Source organism: Agelaius tricolor, unplaced genomic scaffold, assembly GCF_023055355.1.
Source record: "Agelaius tricolor isolate 1412-34295 unplaced genomic scaffold, bAgeTri1.0.p SCAF_9, whole genome shotgun sequence".
NCBI classification, from domain to species: domain Eukaryota; kingdom Metazoa; phylum Chordata; class Aves; order Passeriformes; family Icteridae; genus Agelaius; species Agelaius tricolor.
In genome coordinates, this window is record NW_027269269.1 from 33071347 (window position 1) to 33090737 (window position 19391).

A 19391-nucleotide genomic window follows, 5' to 3' on the forward strand; every position below is an offset into this window, starting at 1 on the left:
ATGCTGGCAAGTGACTTCTTCAGACACAGTTATTCAGTACCATGCTTGTAATGTGTTCCTGCAGAGATCTTATGTATAGAGCAGCAGGATATGCAGGATCCTAAAGAACAGAAGTGCAGAGAATGTATTTTGAAGGTACTGATTTTTGGGCTCTTAACTGAGCCCTGCAGTTAAGAATGTGCAGCCTGAATTTAATTATGTAACTTGTTCGTTTAATTAACATGCTCTAAAAATTATATGATTTTGCTTTTCCTGAGTTCTGGCTGCTGTCTTCTTCAGCAACTTTTGCTGAAGTAGGTGTGAGTTGAAGTTTGCTTTGCAGAATAAAACTATGTACTCCTTCTGACCTAGGTCTTGGTCAGAGCTCACTTGTGCAGCCATGGAGATAGAGGGAGACAAAACAAGGAAGAGGAACCTTTTATGAAGCCTAGTAACTTCAGATTATATAAACTGGGGTTATGCAGTTCCACAAACAACTTCTCTTTTTGAAATTGCCATTGTTCAACTGTAATACATATGTTATTATCCATTTCTATCACATATCTTATATAATTTTTTTTTCTTCCCACTGTTTACTGAAAAAAAGTGTACATGGGCAGTGGACTTTGCTTTTCAATAGAAACTGTTCTAAAAGTAGTTATTATCTACAGTTATAAACATTTAATTTCCTGTCAATCAAAAGGACTTAAAATGATAAAAGTCCCCTTTTTATGTAAGATCATGGGCCAAGGTTCTTTGCTGAATCCGTTGCTAAGTTATACTGCAGAAATATTTTTTTCCTCTGGGGAATATAGGCAGAATGAAGATAAGGGTTTAGTGAATAGGGACTTTCTGCTTACTTGCAAAGTTTCTTGTTGATTGCAGGAGGTTACAGTTTTTAATTTTTTTAAATTAATACATACTACCACCACCCCCCTGAAAGCATCAAATTTATGGGCATTTAGAATAGAACTTTTTTAGAATAATAGAATAGAATAGAAAAGAGAATAGAACTTTTTTAGAATAATACAATAGAATAGAAAAGAATAGAACTTTTTAGAATAAGAACAATTGTTACAATTTAGATTTGGAGCGTACAGCTTTTGTGAAAAAAAGAGTTTGAGAGTGCATTCCAGATCTTCTGGACTGATTAACATTGTATGTGAAGCTGTTCCACCACTAGCAATATTTCATGGGAAATTTAAATTGACTGTTTGGCACATTACATTTCTGTGCTTTTCCTAGGCACAAGTACTGTAATTGTCACTGAACTACCTTAACCTGTTTTGTCAATTCTGTATGGCACTCCTGTTTATCCCAGACCCAGAGGCCTGCATCTTTGGAGGCTTGATCTACTGTTGCTTCTTAATGCTTCTGCCAAACTTTGTCTGTCTGTGAAGTAAAAAACACAAAGGTATCCCATAGTTTGGTAATCCTGTTTCTTCTTCAGAGTACTTGTGTGATGTATACTGTTTGTCGGATTTGTGGCCAGGAGTTTAGATGGAATCTGAATATTGTATGTACATCTATTCTCCTGAGTTATTGTTTAGAAAAACAAATGTTGCTGTTTCTTGTTTTACAGCATACCTAAATGATTGCAGTTTTTCTATTGTATTAGGAAAAAAACCTTGTTTGGGGAGAATTACTTTGTGATACAAGCTTCTGAACTTGGTTCACTTACAAGCAAAGTTTGCATGAGGGTTTAAAAAGAGTTTTAACCAAACATTGTTATACAATACATAATATTTTGTGTATGATGTAGTGATAATTACCTGAAATGAGAAGGCTAGAAGGAATTGGGAAATAGAAGGGAAGATAATGAAACAAGTCTTATCTGAAGTTAGCAGGCAGTATTATGGCTTAATTCAAATTCTACCATACATGCAGAAAAAATACAAACCACACATAACAAACAAAAAATATTCAGCAAGCAATGATGAAAATAATCAATTATTTACTGTTTTTTGTAATGTTAAAATATTTCACCAAGGCAAGTTGCAGTCAAAAGTAATGTGAGTTATTTTTGAAAATGGCAATACATAAAGATGCATTTATACAAGTGCAAGACTAAATATTTTACATAACTGTATTTCAATGAGAGGATATACAGTAAGTGCACACTTGATAACACTAAGCAGGCAAAACTTAACGTTAGTTCCATATGCTGCTGTATAGTTCATGCACAGATCTTTCCCAAAGAGGCTGTTCCAAATAATTCTTGCTGGGATGAAAAACAGGATGGGTTGCTGGTAAGGGTGTCAGCATGGATGGGGGTCAGTTATAGACATTACTTACTGTAATTTGTGATTGCCGTGGAAGAGGAGTGGCTGTTGGTGTGATAGTAATACTGCTGGTGATTTTATTGGTGGGCTTAGTGGGTAGGCCATTAGCTAGTGCTGGAGTTCTGTTGTCTTGCACTGCATTGCAAGGGCTGATGGGCTTGGAAGCGGTGAGAGCTTGCACATAAGGACTTCCTAAATGAATGTGGATCTTGTTATCCTCAGTAGTTATTACACTTGATCCTGTACTGTTAGATCTCTGAAACTGCCATGATGACTGCCTGTCTGGGGATACTCTAAAAACAGCGTGCTTGGCTCCCATTTCCAAAGGCTCCGAGGAGAGTGTTTGTTCCTGAGAACTTGAGCCAGGCAAAGCCAAAGGGGACATTGTTCTTTCAGGAGTTAAAGAACCACACGATTCAGGAGTTTGAGATCTTGAAAAAGTAGTAGTCATAGTAATAGGAGAAATTGCATGCTCTGGGGTCATGTAACCTTCTCCTGCTTTTGATTTTACAGGTGTTAAGGAGGCGTTTTGAATAATGGTTATTCTTTGCTTTGGAGTGCCACAGTTGGGTATAACTGCTGTGCTGGTGTAGGAGTGAGGGCTTTCAGTGGTAGGACTGGTTATTTCAAGGGTTGCTGTGTTCTGTCTATGGTCTGGAGTTACTTTTATGTGAAGGGGTTGGCCAGGTGTATGGCTTAGCACTAGATCTCCAGTCTGTGCACAGTTTCCATTTTGCTTTGTGTGTATCTTTCCATTTTGAGGATGGCTCTCTTTGGACCTCATCCAAGGGATCCATAATTTTTTGTTTGCAGCATTTGCCGTAGATGAGTTGCTTTTGAAAGACGCTGTTTGTTCCTCCTCATTATCACTGTCTTCATAGAGCTGCCCATTTATGACCGTCCGCTCCAAAGGCATGAGGGTTTTGTAATCGGGTGGTTCATTGTCTGCTGGATCTGTTTGGATTTCTTTAGAAAAAACTTGCACATCTGGAATTTTCTTTCCATTGAGACCAGGCCTGATATTCTTGCTGAAGGATCTGTACCTCTCCAGTTCTTTCGTGAGGCTCTCCATTTCTCTTGCTAACTCCCTGTTTTTGTTTTCTTGCTGGAGGAGTTTCTTCTGCAAGACTGTGTGATCACCTCGCAGGTGACAGATTAAGTCTTCTGTTGCCACGCATTCATGAACTTTCTCTTTCAGTGCATCTACTTCTCTGGAAAGGTGACTCGATTTAGCTTCCTCTTCTCTGAGTTTCTTGAAAAGGCGCTCCTGATTGGACTCTGCCTTTTCTGTTAATTTATACCTCGCCAATTCCATTTTCACAGCCTCCAACTCCTCTGAGAGGAGCCTGGCTCTGTCCTGTTCACTGACATATTTTCGTTCTAGACACTCAAATTCATCTTCAGTTTTCATAAGATCATCTTCTACTGACTTCATTTCGTTGAGCTTCTGCTTAAGCCTCTCAACTTCTTGAGAAAGCTCTTTGATTATGTTGTTTTCCTGCTGCAAGGAGGTGCTAGATTTAGTACTCTCCTTACGTTTACTTTTAAGAAACTCTTTTTCAACATCTTCCAGGGACTGAAGTCTTTTACTTAGAATATTCACTTTGGAAACAAGATCACTTCCTTTCTCCTCTTCTGCTTTGAGTTTGTTTTTCAATTCATCTCTTTCTTTTGTAACACTGGACATTTTTTCCTCTGCATCAGATTTTGATTTCAGTGCCTTTTTACTTTCCTCCATCAGCTTCTCTGTAACTGACATCACTTTATTTTGTTCCACCTGAAGCTGAGAAGTTGCAGCTTGCAGCTTTTCTTCTGTTTGCTTTATTTTTTCACCCATAGTTTTTCTTTCATCCACAAGCATCACTGTTAAACTCTTCAGCTTTGTTAAATCTTCTTTAAGTGTAAACTCAGTTTTTTCTAACTTGCTTTCAATTGCTTCAAGCTCACCAACTCTAGCTTTTAAACCATCCAGCTCATGGGACAACTGCTTTGTTAAAATTTTTTCTCTTTCTAGGTTGCATTTCAGGGAGTAACATTCCTGTTTACTCTTGTTGAAAGCATCTTCTAGTTTCTCCAGCTCCATAATTCTTTTATTAAGTTTATCCACTTCCCCTTTAAGGTTCTTACTCTGCGATGCTTCTTGTTCTAACTTTCTATTAAGTTCTCTGCACTGATCTTCCATTTTTGTGAGCTCTTCATCTTTTCCTTCCATCTCCAGCAGTCGTTTCCGTAGTTCTTCTACTTCAGTCATAAGTGCAGCGTTCCCACACTCTCCCTTGTTTATCTTATCCCTTATGTCTTGCAGTTCTTCTTCTGCTTTTCGTAAAGATTTGTTGGTCTCTTCCAGCTCATCAATTTGCCGGCTGAGAGTTGTTAATTTGAGCCGGAGCTGGCGATTCTGGCTGTCTTCATTGGTTAGTTTGGCCATCATTGCTTCTTGGTCTTGGGAAATCTTACTGCTCTGGGCGTGAATTTCGGCCTCCAGCCTGCTGGATTTCTGTTTCTCTTCTTGAATTTTTGCTTCAGCAAAAGTCAGCTTTTCGTGTGCTTGTTTTGTAGAAGTGGTTAATTCTTGAATTTTTTTACTTTGTTGATTCACCTGCTCAGTGAGTCTTTGCTGTTCATCCACCACCATTAAAGCAAAGGATTTCAGTTTAGTCAATTCTTCTTTCAGTTTAGATATTTTCTTGTTGTTTTCCTTTTCTTTTTTTGCTTGATATACTGTCTCTTGTTCAAGAAGCTTTTTCAATCTGTGGGACGAAATAATATTGTATTTTGTAGCCATTTTAGTGGGCATTTAAAAACACACTTGAAATACTACGACATTTCTGCCACATGTCCATGAACATCCACCTGTAACTACAGGCAGACCTCTCTTTGCAGCATTATTTGGAAGTGCCCACTGGCCTTTTTTACTATTCAGAAGTTCTTTTGTAATGAACACTTCAGCATGATCATTTAGACTTAGCAACTCCTAGTTGTGCCTCTGTAATTATTACATTTGCAACTTTTGACAGGGATCAGTGCAACAAAACTATTCTGTTTTTCTGCACTTGGAACTGCACTTCTCTCGGCTGTTTGCTGAGGCTAGATATGTCCCTGCAATCTTTGTCTGGTTTTTTGTGTGTATTTGTGTTGTGTGTGCCTTTTTTAAAAAAAATGTGATTATTATAATGCTTGAGAAATTAGGTCAGTGCAGGCCTCAAGGGCAGATATAATTTACAGCATCATAAACCTCCTAGCTTTGTTACTTATAAACCATTCTGAAACCTTAAGGACATTTGAGTATGTGAAGGAAATGTAGCCACAAAGGGTAGTTAGACTGCCTAATGTGAATTCCTGAGCAGCACACCAGAGCAAAATTAGGTAAGACTGTCCTTAGTGACAGTGCAGGCCTTGTGACTTCATGTCTAATACATACACACAAATGCAGTCAGCAGATAAGCAAGTATTCAGTAGTGCCTTTACAACTTAACAAAGCTCAAATGTCTTAATGTGTGTTAGGCCTGGATTTGCAGATATGCCTCAGTGCATCGCTGCTTTTACATGATTCTTGAAGGTTTTCATGATGATTTTGCAAAATTAGTTTTACAAGTTTGTTAGTACTCAGTCTTTATTGAGATGCAACATACTTAATCAGCAAGAGACTTGGGATAAGGTTGTGTGTTTGTTTATGCAAGAGCCTAAGAAACTTCCAAATACCTCAACTTCTTAGGTTCTTTTGTGGACCTTTCTTTGTCAAGGAGATGCTTGTGGAGTTCATCTAAAGTGTGATTAGGTTTGGCCAGCACATATGCCTCCTTTCAATTACATTTTTCCTACAGTCAAGATAAATATATTCTGGTATTACACAAAATCTGAAAAGCCTAGGTTGAAGTAATAAAGAATTAGAATTTGTATGATGTTTATAAGAATGGTACAGACTCAGTTGTGTAGATCATGTGAAGGAAATGATTGGGTTATCAAGACTGTACTTGTACAGGATGACTGTTTAGGCACCCATTAATCTTTATTTCTTTCCCCCTCTGAAATATGATGACAGCTGTCTAGAAGTTGCTGCTGAAACATAGGAGTTCCACATTTGTCTTGGGTCACTGTTGTGATGTCCATGTGCAAGGGATGAGTCTTTACAGTTTCCCACTGACAAGTTCCTGTTGCAGCCTCCCTTTTAGTTCAGGAAGAGCTTAGATAAGGGCCTCCCTTGCACAGCTTTTAATTAGCTGTTGACTGACAGAAGGCATCTATTCCTTGGCAATAGGCTGCCTCAGCAGCATCCCCTTTGGAAGCAATGTAATTTTCCTGCACAGAGAGGAAGTCCTTGCCATTGTATTACAGTCCACCAGACTTGTCTGATTTAATGGTGATGTTGTATTGAAATCCATGACAATAAAATTTCTTATAACATCTTCACAGTCCCTACTGTTTCTATTTTAGTGCCTAAGCTGCACTATGTTGAATGTAATAAAATGCTTTGTATGAAAAATTAACAGAATAGGAAGTAGCCATAAACATCAAAGACTTGAAGCAGTCACAAATTCTGTACAACAGTCAATTAACATAATGGGGAAAACAGATATGAAAATGTATAAATGGAGAGGGAGAGGTTTGTAAAATGAGTTTGAAGGAATGCTGCTGGTTGACGGGGGGACGACTGCACCATCTCAAAGGCAGCTTTTTACTGTGTTCATGGTATATAAACTTCAGTCCCCTTTTCAGGGCTACTTTCAGTTCTAATTCTTTTTAGGGTAAAAATCTTTTTTCCCTCCCCACCCTTGTCTCTGAATGCTTTAGTAGTGAAGTTCAATTGATGATTTACCGTTGCCATAGCTATAAAACCATAACAGAAGCACAACTAAAAATTTCATTTGGAATGAACTCAGGTTTTGAGTGTGTGCATGAAGTTAAGACATACTAATATGGTTACTTGGACTTACTAGCATTTGATTTATTTTAGCTTGCTTCACTGTAATTTATTTTTTTAAGGCAGATTTAGCTGTGGTCATTAATACCTTAGGTGTAATCAGTGTTTTACCCAACCCTTCCATATTAACTAGTTGATACCTCTCTGGCCAAATGAAAGTCTCAATGATCCAGGAAGTCATGCCTCTTACATTGCTTTAGAAAAAGCTCTTAGGCCAAATAGTAACAAACAATTGTAATTTTCATAGAGATGCTCTCTACATTTTTTATTATTCAAATAGATGATTTTACATAAATATAATAAGTTGACAATCAAGTCAAATCTGGTGAAGTCTGTGTTGCATGGGCTATTTGAACAAAAGTCCCATTATTACTGGTACCTGGATTGTTGTGTAAGGATTTTCAAGAGAGTCTGTTTCTTTGGTCATGCCAAAAGACTTTGGGTATTTAAAAATTATTCCTTCATTCAAAAGACAAAATGCAGTTTTAACATTCAAACAGACTCACAAGTAAATATTTGTAATAACTGAGATCTATTTCATTTTTTAAGAATGCTTCTATATAATCACTTGATTGAGGTGAAGACCATAGCTCAGCAACTAGGAGTTAAAGGATTTCAATGTGTTTCTAGAAAGAAAAAAGGAATGTATTAAGCATGGTATATTTTTTGATACTGTGTCATTCACTTGCTTTTGATAACTGTATGCTTAGTCATATATTCTTATATAGAAAATACCCTCAACACTGCTGAATAGATAGTGATTTCTTGGATCAAGATTGATATTTTAAGAAGTCAACTGGGAGTCTGTTAATATTTGCAAAGAATTTTCCTTAGCTGCTGGGTTCCTGTTTCATGGTTCAGAAGGTCACAGTGACTGTGTCTGCACATATGCACTTAGGAATGGAAGAGGACCCTAAAATGTTTGGGGAGTTTTGGTGTTATTTATTTGTTTGCTTGTGTTCTTAAATTAACTGCTTCATTTTGGTCAGGGCTTTTTTTTTTTTTTTTTTTGGAACCTGAGTTCTGTGGGTCAGTGCTTGGTTATGTAAATTATCTTAATTAAGAAGTCATGTGCTTGAAGAAGTGCTTTAACTGATAATAGCACTTAGTGACTTTGGTGATAGGGTAAAAATACTTTGTGTTAACTTCATCCAAAATGCTGTCTTCCTGAAGAACAGTATCCAGAGTATCTGAGAGCACAATTCTACTGAAAATATGCAAAGGTCAAAAAAGTTGGCTCAAATAAATAATATTTTTTTAAAAGAACAGACACTCCCCTGTCCAATAAAATATTTTTATCATTTTCTTTGCCAGCTAAATTTCATGATCATGTATTTTTATATCAGGCAAAAGTAGGTATATCATTTAGACAAAGCTTTTACACAGCTCTAAGCAGTTGACAGGATTACAACAACCCTTTCTGAACTGAGGCCAGCAAAGACATTGAAAATTGTTTTTATGAACATGACTGATAGGTAGTTAAAGGGTCAGGGCAGTGTCTTATTACTTCAGAGCTTCTGTTATAAATTATTGCTTTATTGTGGCTTAATATTGTACTTACTTGCAGTACCAGTTAACTGCTCCTTTATTTCCTGGAAGAAATTGTATTTCTCAGCTCTCCTCTGTTCATTGTAGTTGTTTCCCTCAGCATGCAGGCTACAGCTTCTTGGTGTTAACAACCTACATTTAATTGTGTTGTCTTGTTTTTCTTCATTTTTTCCAAGTGCATATAACTTGAGCTACACTACATTATATTTGGCAACAAAATGACTGTATTCTCTACAAAATGTATAGACTCCCATAACAGTTCACTGTCATAACATTTTGTCTTTAAGAGGGACTTTCCATTTTCCTGGGGTGACCTGTATTACATGGAGATTGTTTAATTTATGTTTTTACAGAATTCTAAGTTTCACAGAAACCGAAGAAAGTACTGGAAGCTGAGATTGCAACACTTCTGGTTTTTGGGTTTTTTTTTGGTTTTTTTGGGTTTTTTTTGTTTTTTTTTTTTAGTTCTGGATTTAGTTATTCTTTGAATAATAAGAATAAAAATTAATTTTGTTTGTTTGTTAAAGCAATGTTGTAGTGACAACTTTAGAGAAGGCTGTCTTCTAAGGATGCAAGTGAAATAGATACTGGTTTGTAAACCTCAGCTTTTGTCTTTCCTCTCCAGTGTTGTGGAGTTTTTAATGTACATATTGTCAATATCTGTATCAGACCATTCTTCAGAAATTATAGTGAATTTTAATTTCTGTGATTCTTTTTTTTTTTTTAACCATAAAGATGCATATTTTTAACTAGGTCATGCTCTTTACCCTTCCACAGATGAAAGATGTGGTTTATGAGAGATTCTACAGGTTATTACATGGGACACTCACTTCTAAAGTTTTTAGACGTATGCTTGAATTTCCCATGGTACAAAGCAAGTAAAAGCTTTAAGCTGAAAGCTTTTAAATGTGGATGAAGTCATGCCTCATCCTTTGAGGCACTCTTCCCAGTTAGCAATAAGACATGGTCTGGCTTTTAATAAGAGAAGAAACATGCTTCATCATTTCTGGTAAATCTTACAAGTTGTTGTAATTTTTTTACACCAGTGCAGTTACATATTTATTTTTGTAAGAAAGCCAGTCTGTGCCTTCCACAGTTCATTGAAACAAATTTTGTGTTTGTTAATGTATTTCTGGTCTTGGGGTGGCTATGCATTTTTAATTTTTTTTCTTTTCCATTGCTTACAGTTCTATTTATCAATGTGCAGTTTTTATGAAGACACGTTACAGCTTTTTTTTATGGCACTCTATTATCTTTATTAATGCTTTTTTTTCCCCTGTCATAAAGAAAGTCAAAAGCCTTTGAAATTACAGCAGCAACAACATACCATAGCTGTTGTGTAATCTGCTGGCTTCATCTGAATCAGTCAGCACTTCCCAGCAGAATGTTAATACTTATTTTAAAATTTATTTTCCATTACATTAATTTACATCTGTAAATTTCAAAGAATTCGTTTATGCTAGGATACAAACCTCCATAAAGGGTTCTCAGCTGCAAGAGGCTGTGTAAGGCAAATTTCCCAATAAGGAAGTTTCTTTTATAAAATGAGAAATTTTAATGAGAGGGGTGTGAGTTCTTATGACTCCACAGACTATCACCAGGTAATTATCATTTTATCTGATGCTTAAAATGCTGACTTGCTTTACAAGTCTTAATAAAAGTCATAGAAGATGAATGGTATTGCCAGTTCTGGGTTAACGGGCAAAATTTCGCAGGATAACCAGATGTATTTAGCTGTGATGCTGAGTAAACATATGTGGATAATACTTTTATAAATCAACTATTCTGGAACACTGATGTTGTTTGTGACCATGATTTCACAACTACTAAGTTGCTGTCTTACTGGTGATATAGGGATATTTGCACTCATAAATGTTAAAAATCTGGGGTAAATTTGATGACAGTAAATGGTGTGAGAAAATTGTAACAAATTTTTATTGGTTCATTTAAGATTTAAGACTGGAATAACTTCCAGTTCAAGTAATTTTACTTCAGCACTAAAACTCAGTTTTCTTTTATTATGAACCCTCAATTTAAGAAAAAAAATTTCTATCTTGAATTACATTCCTTCCTTATCTAGATGTTCTTGGAAGTCACCTATCAAAACATCAGTCTTCTGTAGAAAGCATTAATGCTTTCTGTGACAGTAAGGATTTGAATGTCAGAGTGAAAATTATTAATTCTTATGTTCATTTTTAATCTTCTAATGGCAGCCATCTACAGTATTTGAGATTATGATGGGGTGGTGGGCGTGGGATTTTTAGGTGGGAGTGAAGAAGAGCTGTCCTATTAAATTGTTGGCAGGTTTTTGGTTTGGTTTGTTTTTTGACTTGACTGCTTATCCTGAAAACATTTTAAATGAACACTAACCTGAGAAACCACAATATTAATGAGCTTTACTTGAAGTTAGCCTTAAAAACTCTTGGGTCCCAGCATTCAGCTTATTAGAAAACATGGCACAATGAGTTGTGAGCTGGACTCTGATGTATCACTGCTTTTGAGATGCACTCTGCTTTCTTCTTTCCTCTTTCTAGATTTAACAGCTATTTCAGGTATTCTTTGAAGTCAGTATCTATTACTTGTTGGCATTTCAATGCCATATGATTCTGCACACAGCATGACTTAATCTTCTTCTGTTCTGAATCTAAATACCTCAATAAGGTAACCAGCTCACAGGAACAGCACTTGGGTTTTGTTAGTTAGTAATTCAGATTTTTTTTAAAATATATTGCGTATTCACTGCCTTCTCCTTCCTCACCCATCTCTCTCAAGGTCTCCCACCATACTGCCTGTAAAGTCAGAAATAAAGCCAGTAATTTCAGATGCAACACCAGAATTTGGAACTCTTCAAATTTACGTCAGCCAGCAAATTATAGTTTTGCAGATGGAAAGCTTTCTGAAGGAAATGGAAAGATGAACCACAAGAGATGTGGTATAGGGGTCAAAGCAACAAGACTGAGGCAGAACTCTTCAGTTACTAATCCAGGTCCTGTTTCTGTCTTGTCTTCATCTTCAACAAGTGAAATTTTGTGCTTGATCATCAGATTTATTAAAATGGAAAAATAGTGTTAACTTACTGTAACAGATTTTGAGAATTATTATTATATGTTTTAAGTGCAGTAATTACACAAAATAAACCAAGATAACTATTGTTTTTTATAATTTGTGATTTTTAAACAATAGTGTCATTGAAATGATTGCATTTGGTGTTGCATGCTAACAAGTTAAATTGATGGGAAAAACTGTGTGTCTTTATGAACCTGAGTTTTGCTTCAAGTGTATACTTGAAGCGTTATTCCTGGTAGAATGTTATTGCTTGACTACAGTTACTGAGCTGTCTTTAAAATCACCAATGTGATAAAGCACTCAACACTGCAGAGGTAAACAGGTCAGGGCTTAATCCACCCCTTACCCTGTGGGCAGGTGAATGATTTGCATTTTCTATTCAGAGTGTCAGTACCAGGAATCCATAACGTTGCAGCCTCCTGCTAGGATTTAACAAGTGAAAAACTGTTACAGGAGTTACCTCAGCTCCTGAAAAGTGTCCTTTGGAGCCTTGCCTGTCTTCACCCCCACTCCCCATGGAAAGATTAGGTACAAACAAGAGAGTGCAGCTTGCCCAAGTTGTGGATACTTCTGGTGAGGCTGCTACTAGACTGATGATCCCAGCCACGTGCGTTTGGTTTGTGTAAGGCAAATACTACTCTGCTGTCACTGCTATGCTGTGCTTACTGTTGCTGGAAGAGTAATATTTGGAGGTGTGAGTTTTTGTCTTGGCTATTTACTCTGCATCCTTCAGTTGATTGAGGAGTTTGCAGAAGTTCTGATTCTCTGAATGAGTCAGTTGCTTCAGCTCGCTGTAAGTTTGTAACCCTTACATCATATTTTTACACTTGAATTTAACGATACTGTTTTATATTAAGAGTTTGAGTTTTCTTTAAGCAATTTCTATAGATAAATCCTGTGATTTTTTTTTTAAATTTTTTATTCTGTATGTAACTTCATAGTGCCTAGGTTCAAGGTGGACCTCTTTTATGGAAAGTTTTTAAGAGGGGCACAGGTGGGAAAATGGGTTCTGTTCTGAGGTACCTGAGGCAGTGCTTGTGCTGCTGTCTTGACCAGAATTGGGCATAATTGTGCAAGGATCTAATTTATGCAGACTTTTTTTAACTTCAATTAGTTAATATTTTTGGTATGACAGAAAATGGCGCTCAGCCACATCATATCACTCGGAGGAGACTGGTTAGTCATAAATGTCATTTTCCCATAACATTTACAGGAACTGGATGTTCTCTAAAACAATTTTAACACACATTATATACAAAAATAAATGTCTGGAGCTGCATTTTCATCCAAGGGCAGAGTAGGCACTGTGCCTATCTCTTATGCTAACCATGGCCTTATATTATCAGTCATCAGCAGTGGTAAAACTGAGAACTTTCCATACTGCCATGCTCACTTATTCTTTTGGACTGAAGGCATCCTACTCATGCTGCCAGCCCTGGATAAGCTGCTCAGTGGCCACTTGCTCATAGACAGGTGGAATTTGTCTGAAAACTTTATTATGCACTCTTCATCCTCAGTGTACAAGAATTTATGTGCTGAAATTTTCATTTAAATGACATAGATTAAACATGGTAAGTTAAATAAAGATACTTTAGTACTGAATGGCACTGTTAGGGAAGACTGAGAGTTTGCCAGTGATTGGAGGAATAAGGCTGGTTATAAACAATTAGACAAACATTCCTCAGAAATTATATAGGGGTGTCACTGCTTTGCAGGATTCAAATTCCATTACTTCTTGAGGGTTTTGTCTGTTCACACCCATAAACCATACATACATCCTCAGACAAAAGTAAGCCCCTTTTCTGGTGTGCTTATTTCCTGAAGAAGCTCTGTGTATGTTTAATAAACTTTGAGTGTTTGAAACTGGGCTTGGGTGGCACCCCATTTCTTCTTTTTTGTCAGAAAACTTAAACCTTAATTGCAAATTTAGCTTGATGTATTTAAATTTTCCTTGATGCTAAGTTGCATGAAGCAGTGCAGTTGAGGCTTTTTTCAGATTTTCTGATACAGTTGCAACTTTTTCTAATAGTCAACTCTGTAAGTAAAAATAGTACCAGCAATAGTGTTAAATAGAAGTTCATTTTGAAGCTAAATAGGCATCTTTTCCAATAGACCTGCTAATATGAGGGTGCCCATTTTCTCTAAGATGGGCTTGGCCAGCACTTCATGTTGGAGGCAGAGGTGAGAGAGATGGTAGCAATGCATTGTGGCAGGGTTAACTAGCTGAACTTCAGAGCAACAAGTGATAAGAATCCTGCTAGTTTCCTGCTTTTCACTCTGTGACCTTTGGAAATTGTATTGGAACTTTTCCTTATGCATTACAAATTGCTTCTGCATACAGTTCTAGGTACTGAGCCTCTATAGCTCTGGTGACTTACTGACCTGGCAGATAATTCATTTTCTTGCTATCTGTTGTAAACCTGCTAAGTGTTTCGAAGTTGTAGTTTCTCCCAGTAGGCCACATAGACCTGGGAGCACTTGGTGAATTATCTAAAGGTACAACATCAATGTAAGTTTTGTCTAAAACATGTTAATCCTGAGCCAAGGTGCTCTGGTTCAGCATTTAAGTCTACATGGCTTCTCCAAACTTATCCTCTTCAGAGAGGACTAGCACATTGTTTTAGATTACAGGACAGGAAGCTACATTGAAGACCTGAAGATGATAGTTTGAAAATTGTTTTAATAGTTATAGTTCTAACCAAGGCTTACTTCACAGATTTAATTCACACTTCAATAGCAAATGATAGTTTAAGTAGTTCTTCACCTGTGATGAACTGTTTATTGAAGAAATCTTTTACTCCCAGGTGTGATGATTATGATGTGTTGAAGTAAGATTTTTCCATTTTTGTGCAGCCTTGGCTGTTCACCATGTTAAAGATCAAATATCCTGCTTAAGAGTAAAAGAAATTGTATCCTTTAGTCGTATGTCCACTCAGAGTGCCAACAGCAATGTTTAGGGTGATTGTGGTGTTTTGGGTTTTTTAGCTACTTGCATGTGTGTTCAGCAGCTGGAGTAACTTCCTTGCTTTGTAAAATCAATGTTTCTCTATTTCCTAGGGGAAAAAACCCTAAATTGTTGGGATTAAAAAAGTAGATTTAACTAGTTCTAGCATTTCTGTGATCAATGATTTCTTAAACTCTTTTTAAATTGGTCTGAGCAGTCGTCCTAAACCCAAGAGAGATACTTACTTACTTTTTCCACCTTTAGTTGTTTTCTAGTGTTCTTTGCCTTTCAAAAACTGTCATAGGAAAAGGCTTTTTTAGGAAAGAGCAGGGTCACGTGCATGTACGCTTCCCTTGTGCCTTCTTATGAAGACTTTGAGTCCCTTGTTCTTTAAGGAACTGTGAATTCAGTTGAACATTCTGTGCCTTGTTAGTGTAGCCCAAACTGATTTATAACTCAGTATCGTTATGTGACATTTGGCTACGTGCCCTACTTGGCTGATGGTCTGTGGTATTCAGGTTATAGTTTCTTGTTTCAGATGTCACTGAAGGAGCTGTAGCATGCTTTCATGTACAGTATGTTTCTGATGTAATACATTTCAGCTTTTATCATTAATCTATAATGTGGTTTCAAACGCTGAAAATAAAAGAGTTCTCTTTAGCAGAACTTGCAAATTGTTTAGTTAATTGCTTTAATCTAGCTATATGAGAGGGTCATTTACAAGTTATAAAGTGTTACCAGTATCAATTTCTGACTCCTCCCACCCAGTTAATCCTGACAGAAATAAGGAAATGCTGCTGTTTATAGGGATGACAGTAATCCTGTATAGCTCTAGGTGGCCGGAGGGACCCAAGCAGGGGCAGGAAGATCCTTCCCAAAGTGGCTGCTCTTTTGTACACCAGGGTACGTTCTCCTCCCTCCTCCTTTGTATAGTTTAGCAAGGTATGTAAGCTTGACCATTCCTGTCAGCTGTTGCCTGCTGCTTTGCCAAAGGGAAGCAATGTGTGAATCTCCCAGCAGCAGCCTAATGAGCATTCTCCACCGGTTGGTGTCGTCCCCGCACCAGCCTCGGAGGCAGCTATTTGTCATCAGGAATTGGCCTGTCGTGAGTGATGCTGTGCTTGCTGACTTTGCTGTAGAGGCTTTCATCCCCCTGCTCTGCTTACTCATACACATGCAAATGAACGTGCTCATTTCTACATCAGATCTGTCTTTAGAAACACAGATTTTAGAGGTTTTAGTGCTGCCAAGGTTCCTGGTGGCCTTTTCATTGAAGACAGTTCGGTGTTTAGTTTCGGAATTTAGTCTTTGGCTGCTAATTAGAAGAACTTTTCTCTTTATATGAAAGAGTATATACAAGTATTTTGCAAGTTAAGAAAAATGTTTCAGATTTAAGCATTAACACTTGACCATTGCATTTTTTTTCCCCGCACCCTCCTACATCCAGGTTAGTGTGTTCCAATACTGAGTTTCAGATATTTAGATTAGGGATTGGCTGCCCCCAATGTGGCATTGTTACACCCTCAGGTTCAAGTGACCAATATAAATCACTTTCCTTTTTTTTTTTTGGTACGATACATTTTTGGTAACAGAATGTACACCTCAGAAAAGCCAATGTGCTTGACCGGGGGTAGCATTTTGAAGTTGAAAACAAAAACAACTGTGGCAATTATTAGGCTTCTTCTGAGAAACCTCTTTGTGGCTAAGTAGAATAGAATCAAGTTTGGGAATGTGAAAGGTGATGTTAGGTTCAGGTAGGCCGAACTTACATGTGATCAAATTTTAAAATTTATTTTCTTCATAATTAGTCTTACTCACTGAAAGCTGTATAAATTGTACCAAAAAAAGATTAAATCCATTGAAAGCTGACAGAATTCAGTCAGCTTTAACTTAACTCTTAGATAGTTTTGTCCATGTGCTAAAATTCAATGTGTAATTAAAATGTGAGTTTTATGAGTGCATTACTTTCTATTTTTAAGCAGCCAGTTTTATGTGGGTTTTTTATGGCAGTAGCTTCATGCTGCTTCATTTCACTTTTAAAATTTTTCTTCATTCCCTCACTGTGTCATTGCGATAGTTGCTATGCAAACACTAGATAAGCTTTGTGTCTCTCATAAAAAAAAGACAAAGTTTTAAATCAGCTGTCTGCAATGAATTTGAAAGAAAATGCTTTGAATATTAGGTTTAAGACAGATTTTAAGAACTCTATCCATCATTTAAGTGCAGTTTTTGTGTTGCTTCCCAGGCCTTTGGAAATCTATAAAGGATAATGAAGTCTGATGTATTGTTTCACATCCCTGACATGTATGCAAGATGAGTGTTTTTCTTATCAGGAGTGGATTTTTCCCATCCACATTTTCAGTCATGTTCACTAGAGCTTTGCGCCCTACCTGATGTACGTCTGTAAAGCTTTGGGAAGTTTGGGCATCAGCAATGGTGGTTGCACGCTCTGGTTTCTCAGCTGCTTTGAGGGTGCAGCATGAAGCAGAATGGCTCAAATTCTGCTGCTTTGCCTCAGCAGCCACTCTCTGGTGGTCACCTGCCCAGCCTGAGGCTGAAGCCAAGCAGCTGTGTTACACCATCATCATCATGATGTGCATAATGAGCTGCAGCAGCAGGCGTGACTTCTGCAACAGGCAAGAAGTCCATGCATTTATCAGCTTGAATGACCAAGGTTATGGTTTTGAGTTGTGTAGCAAGGTTGGGTTGAACATTCACCCCCAGTATTTCCCTATTGCTGTTAAAGGAGGGTTCTGTGATGATGTTGCTGGGTGTTCAGCCAGCATTCATTGTTTGCATGAATGTTCACCTCTTCACATCAGCCCTGCTGAGGAACTGGTTTGGGAGGTGTTTTTTGTTCTGTTTTTAACTGGTGGGTACAGACTGCCTCAGAAAATGTTCAAGTACATTCTGCTAGAAATTGTGAACACTCTGGATGAGCTGTAACTGCCTGAGAGGGCACCACTGGTGCATGGGAGTGAGCACAGCTACTGAACTTCGGGAGCATCAAGGTGCACTGGACATGCAGTCAAAGTGATTTTTGTCTTGCTGACAGAAAACACAGCAAACCTCAAAATCAGCATAAGGTACTGAGAGGTGTTAAGAGTCAAAGTGTCCATTATTTCACTTAAATCACAAGACTAGGCACTATATTTAGAATTTTTCAGCAGGGTTTTTTACCTTCTTGGAGCTGAGTAATACATTTTAGTGAATGGTTGAACTAACCAAGCTTTCAACTACATCAAGGAGCTCAACTTAAACCCTAAGGGTGCCATGGCAAAATATATTCAGTATGAAACAAAAACTTTAAGCAAGTAAAAACTATTACTATGACACAGTTTCTAAGTTCAAATCAACTTGGTGACAAGCTAAAGTGTTGAGGGAAACTATTAATGAGACAGAACAACGATTATGTACAATGGTTTTTAAAGATATGTCTTCCTACATTGTAAACCTCTTAGGTTTCTCTGACTTAGATATTTTATTTGCTTTTTTAATGAACTTTATTCAGGTAGTACCACACTCGGGATTTGAGAACAGCTGCTTGTAGGAAAGGTCCAGAGGAGCTGTAGTAGCTCAGTTACCCATGCCATGTTTACATGTGGTAAAGAATTTCTCCTGAAGAAAAGTAGCAGTTTTTTAAGATCTGCCACAGAAGGAAAACTCACCAGGAATAAAACCAGGCTTTTTTTTTTTTTTTTTAATGCCATGATAAGTACAAAATTGGTAATTCATCGTAGCATTAGGTAAATAGTATGAAAATTCTGTTGCTCAGCACAAATCAAGAAATAATTTGATTTTCTTACTACTGATGAGGAATAGAAACTATCCCTTGTATTCTGGATCAAATCTCTAAAAATTCTGCTGTCAGCAGATGTTTGTCAGTGGAGGAAAGGGAAGTGACGGGAAAGGAACAAAGGGTCAATGCAGTTTGATAGGAAGTTGACTTTCATTTCTGGAGGATATATTTGTTCTTAAAATGTTTTCACATTGGATGTTGTGAAAATTGCTATAAAAATTTTAGATGAAGAAATACAATTGTTTAAGACTGAGTTATGTGATGATTCTTTTCTTTCACTGTGTCCTTTTACTTTTAATTGAAACTAGCATTTTAATGACTTAAAATTAGGAATACTGATCAATTAATACCCAAAACATGTTAAGAAATCTGATCTAATAAAGGAGTGTAAAAGAGAGATGGAGGGGGGAAACAGCAGTGAGGCAGTTTAATCATTATACCTCCATCTAATTATCTTGGAGTTTTACCAGTATAAATGAGAGCAAAATTGGTTCTGTAAGTATTAAGTGAAGAATGTTTTCTTTTTAATCTGAGGAAGACAGACTATGAGAAGTAGAGTTCTGGCTTTTGATAGATGTTATGATTTGTTTTAGGCTAGCAGTATTCAGAGTACAGATGCTATTTTAGATACTGCTAAAGCAGTAATCAGTGATAGAAGTCACCCTTCTTTGTTGGATCTGGATTTAAATTGTCTCTTACCTATGGGGGGACTTTTTTTCTTTTTTCTACTTAGTGCTTCTATCAAATTTATCGCATGCGTAGCATTCCTGTTAATATTTTTTCTTTGCCATATTGTAGTCTCTTGACTTCTTCAGCTCATGCTTTCTACTCAGATACTCTTTTTGAGGACTG

The 19391-nt window shown here is 37.1% G+C and overlaps 2 protein-coding genes across 4 annotated transcripts in view; one reads left to right on the top strand and one right to left on the bottom strand.

Moving 5' to 3' along the window:
- The window catches only part of CMSS1 (cms1 ribosomal small subunit homolog), a 227246-nt gene that overhangs the window by 19473 nt on the left and 188382 nt on the right, over positions 1-19391 (top strand). The window lies entirely within an intron of this gene.
- Positions 1-19391, bottom strand: part of FILIP1L (filamin A interacting protein 1 like) — a 191377-nt gene that overhangs the window by 16800 nt on the left and 155186 nt on the right. For all 3 annotated transcript variants that reach the window (XM_071433559.1, XM_071433558.1, XM_071433560.1), the window contains one exon: positions 2275-5011. In XM_071433559.1, coding sequence (XP_071289660.1) covers positions 2275-5011 — 2737 coding nt within the window. The remainder of the gene's footprint in view (positions 1-2274; positions 5012-19391) is intronic.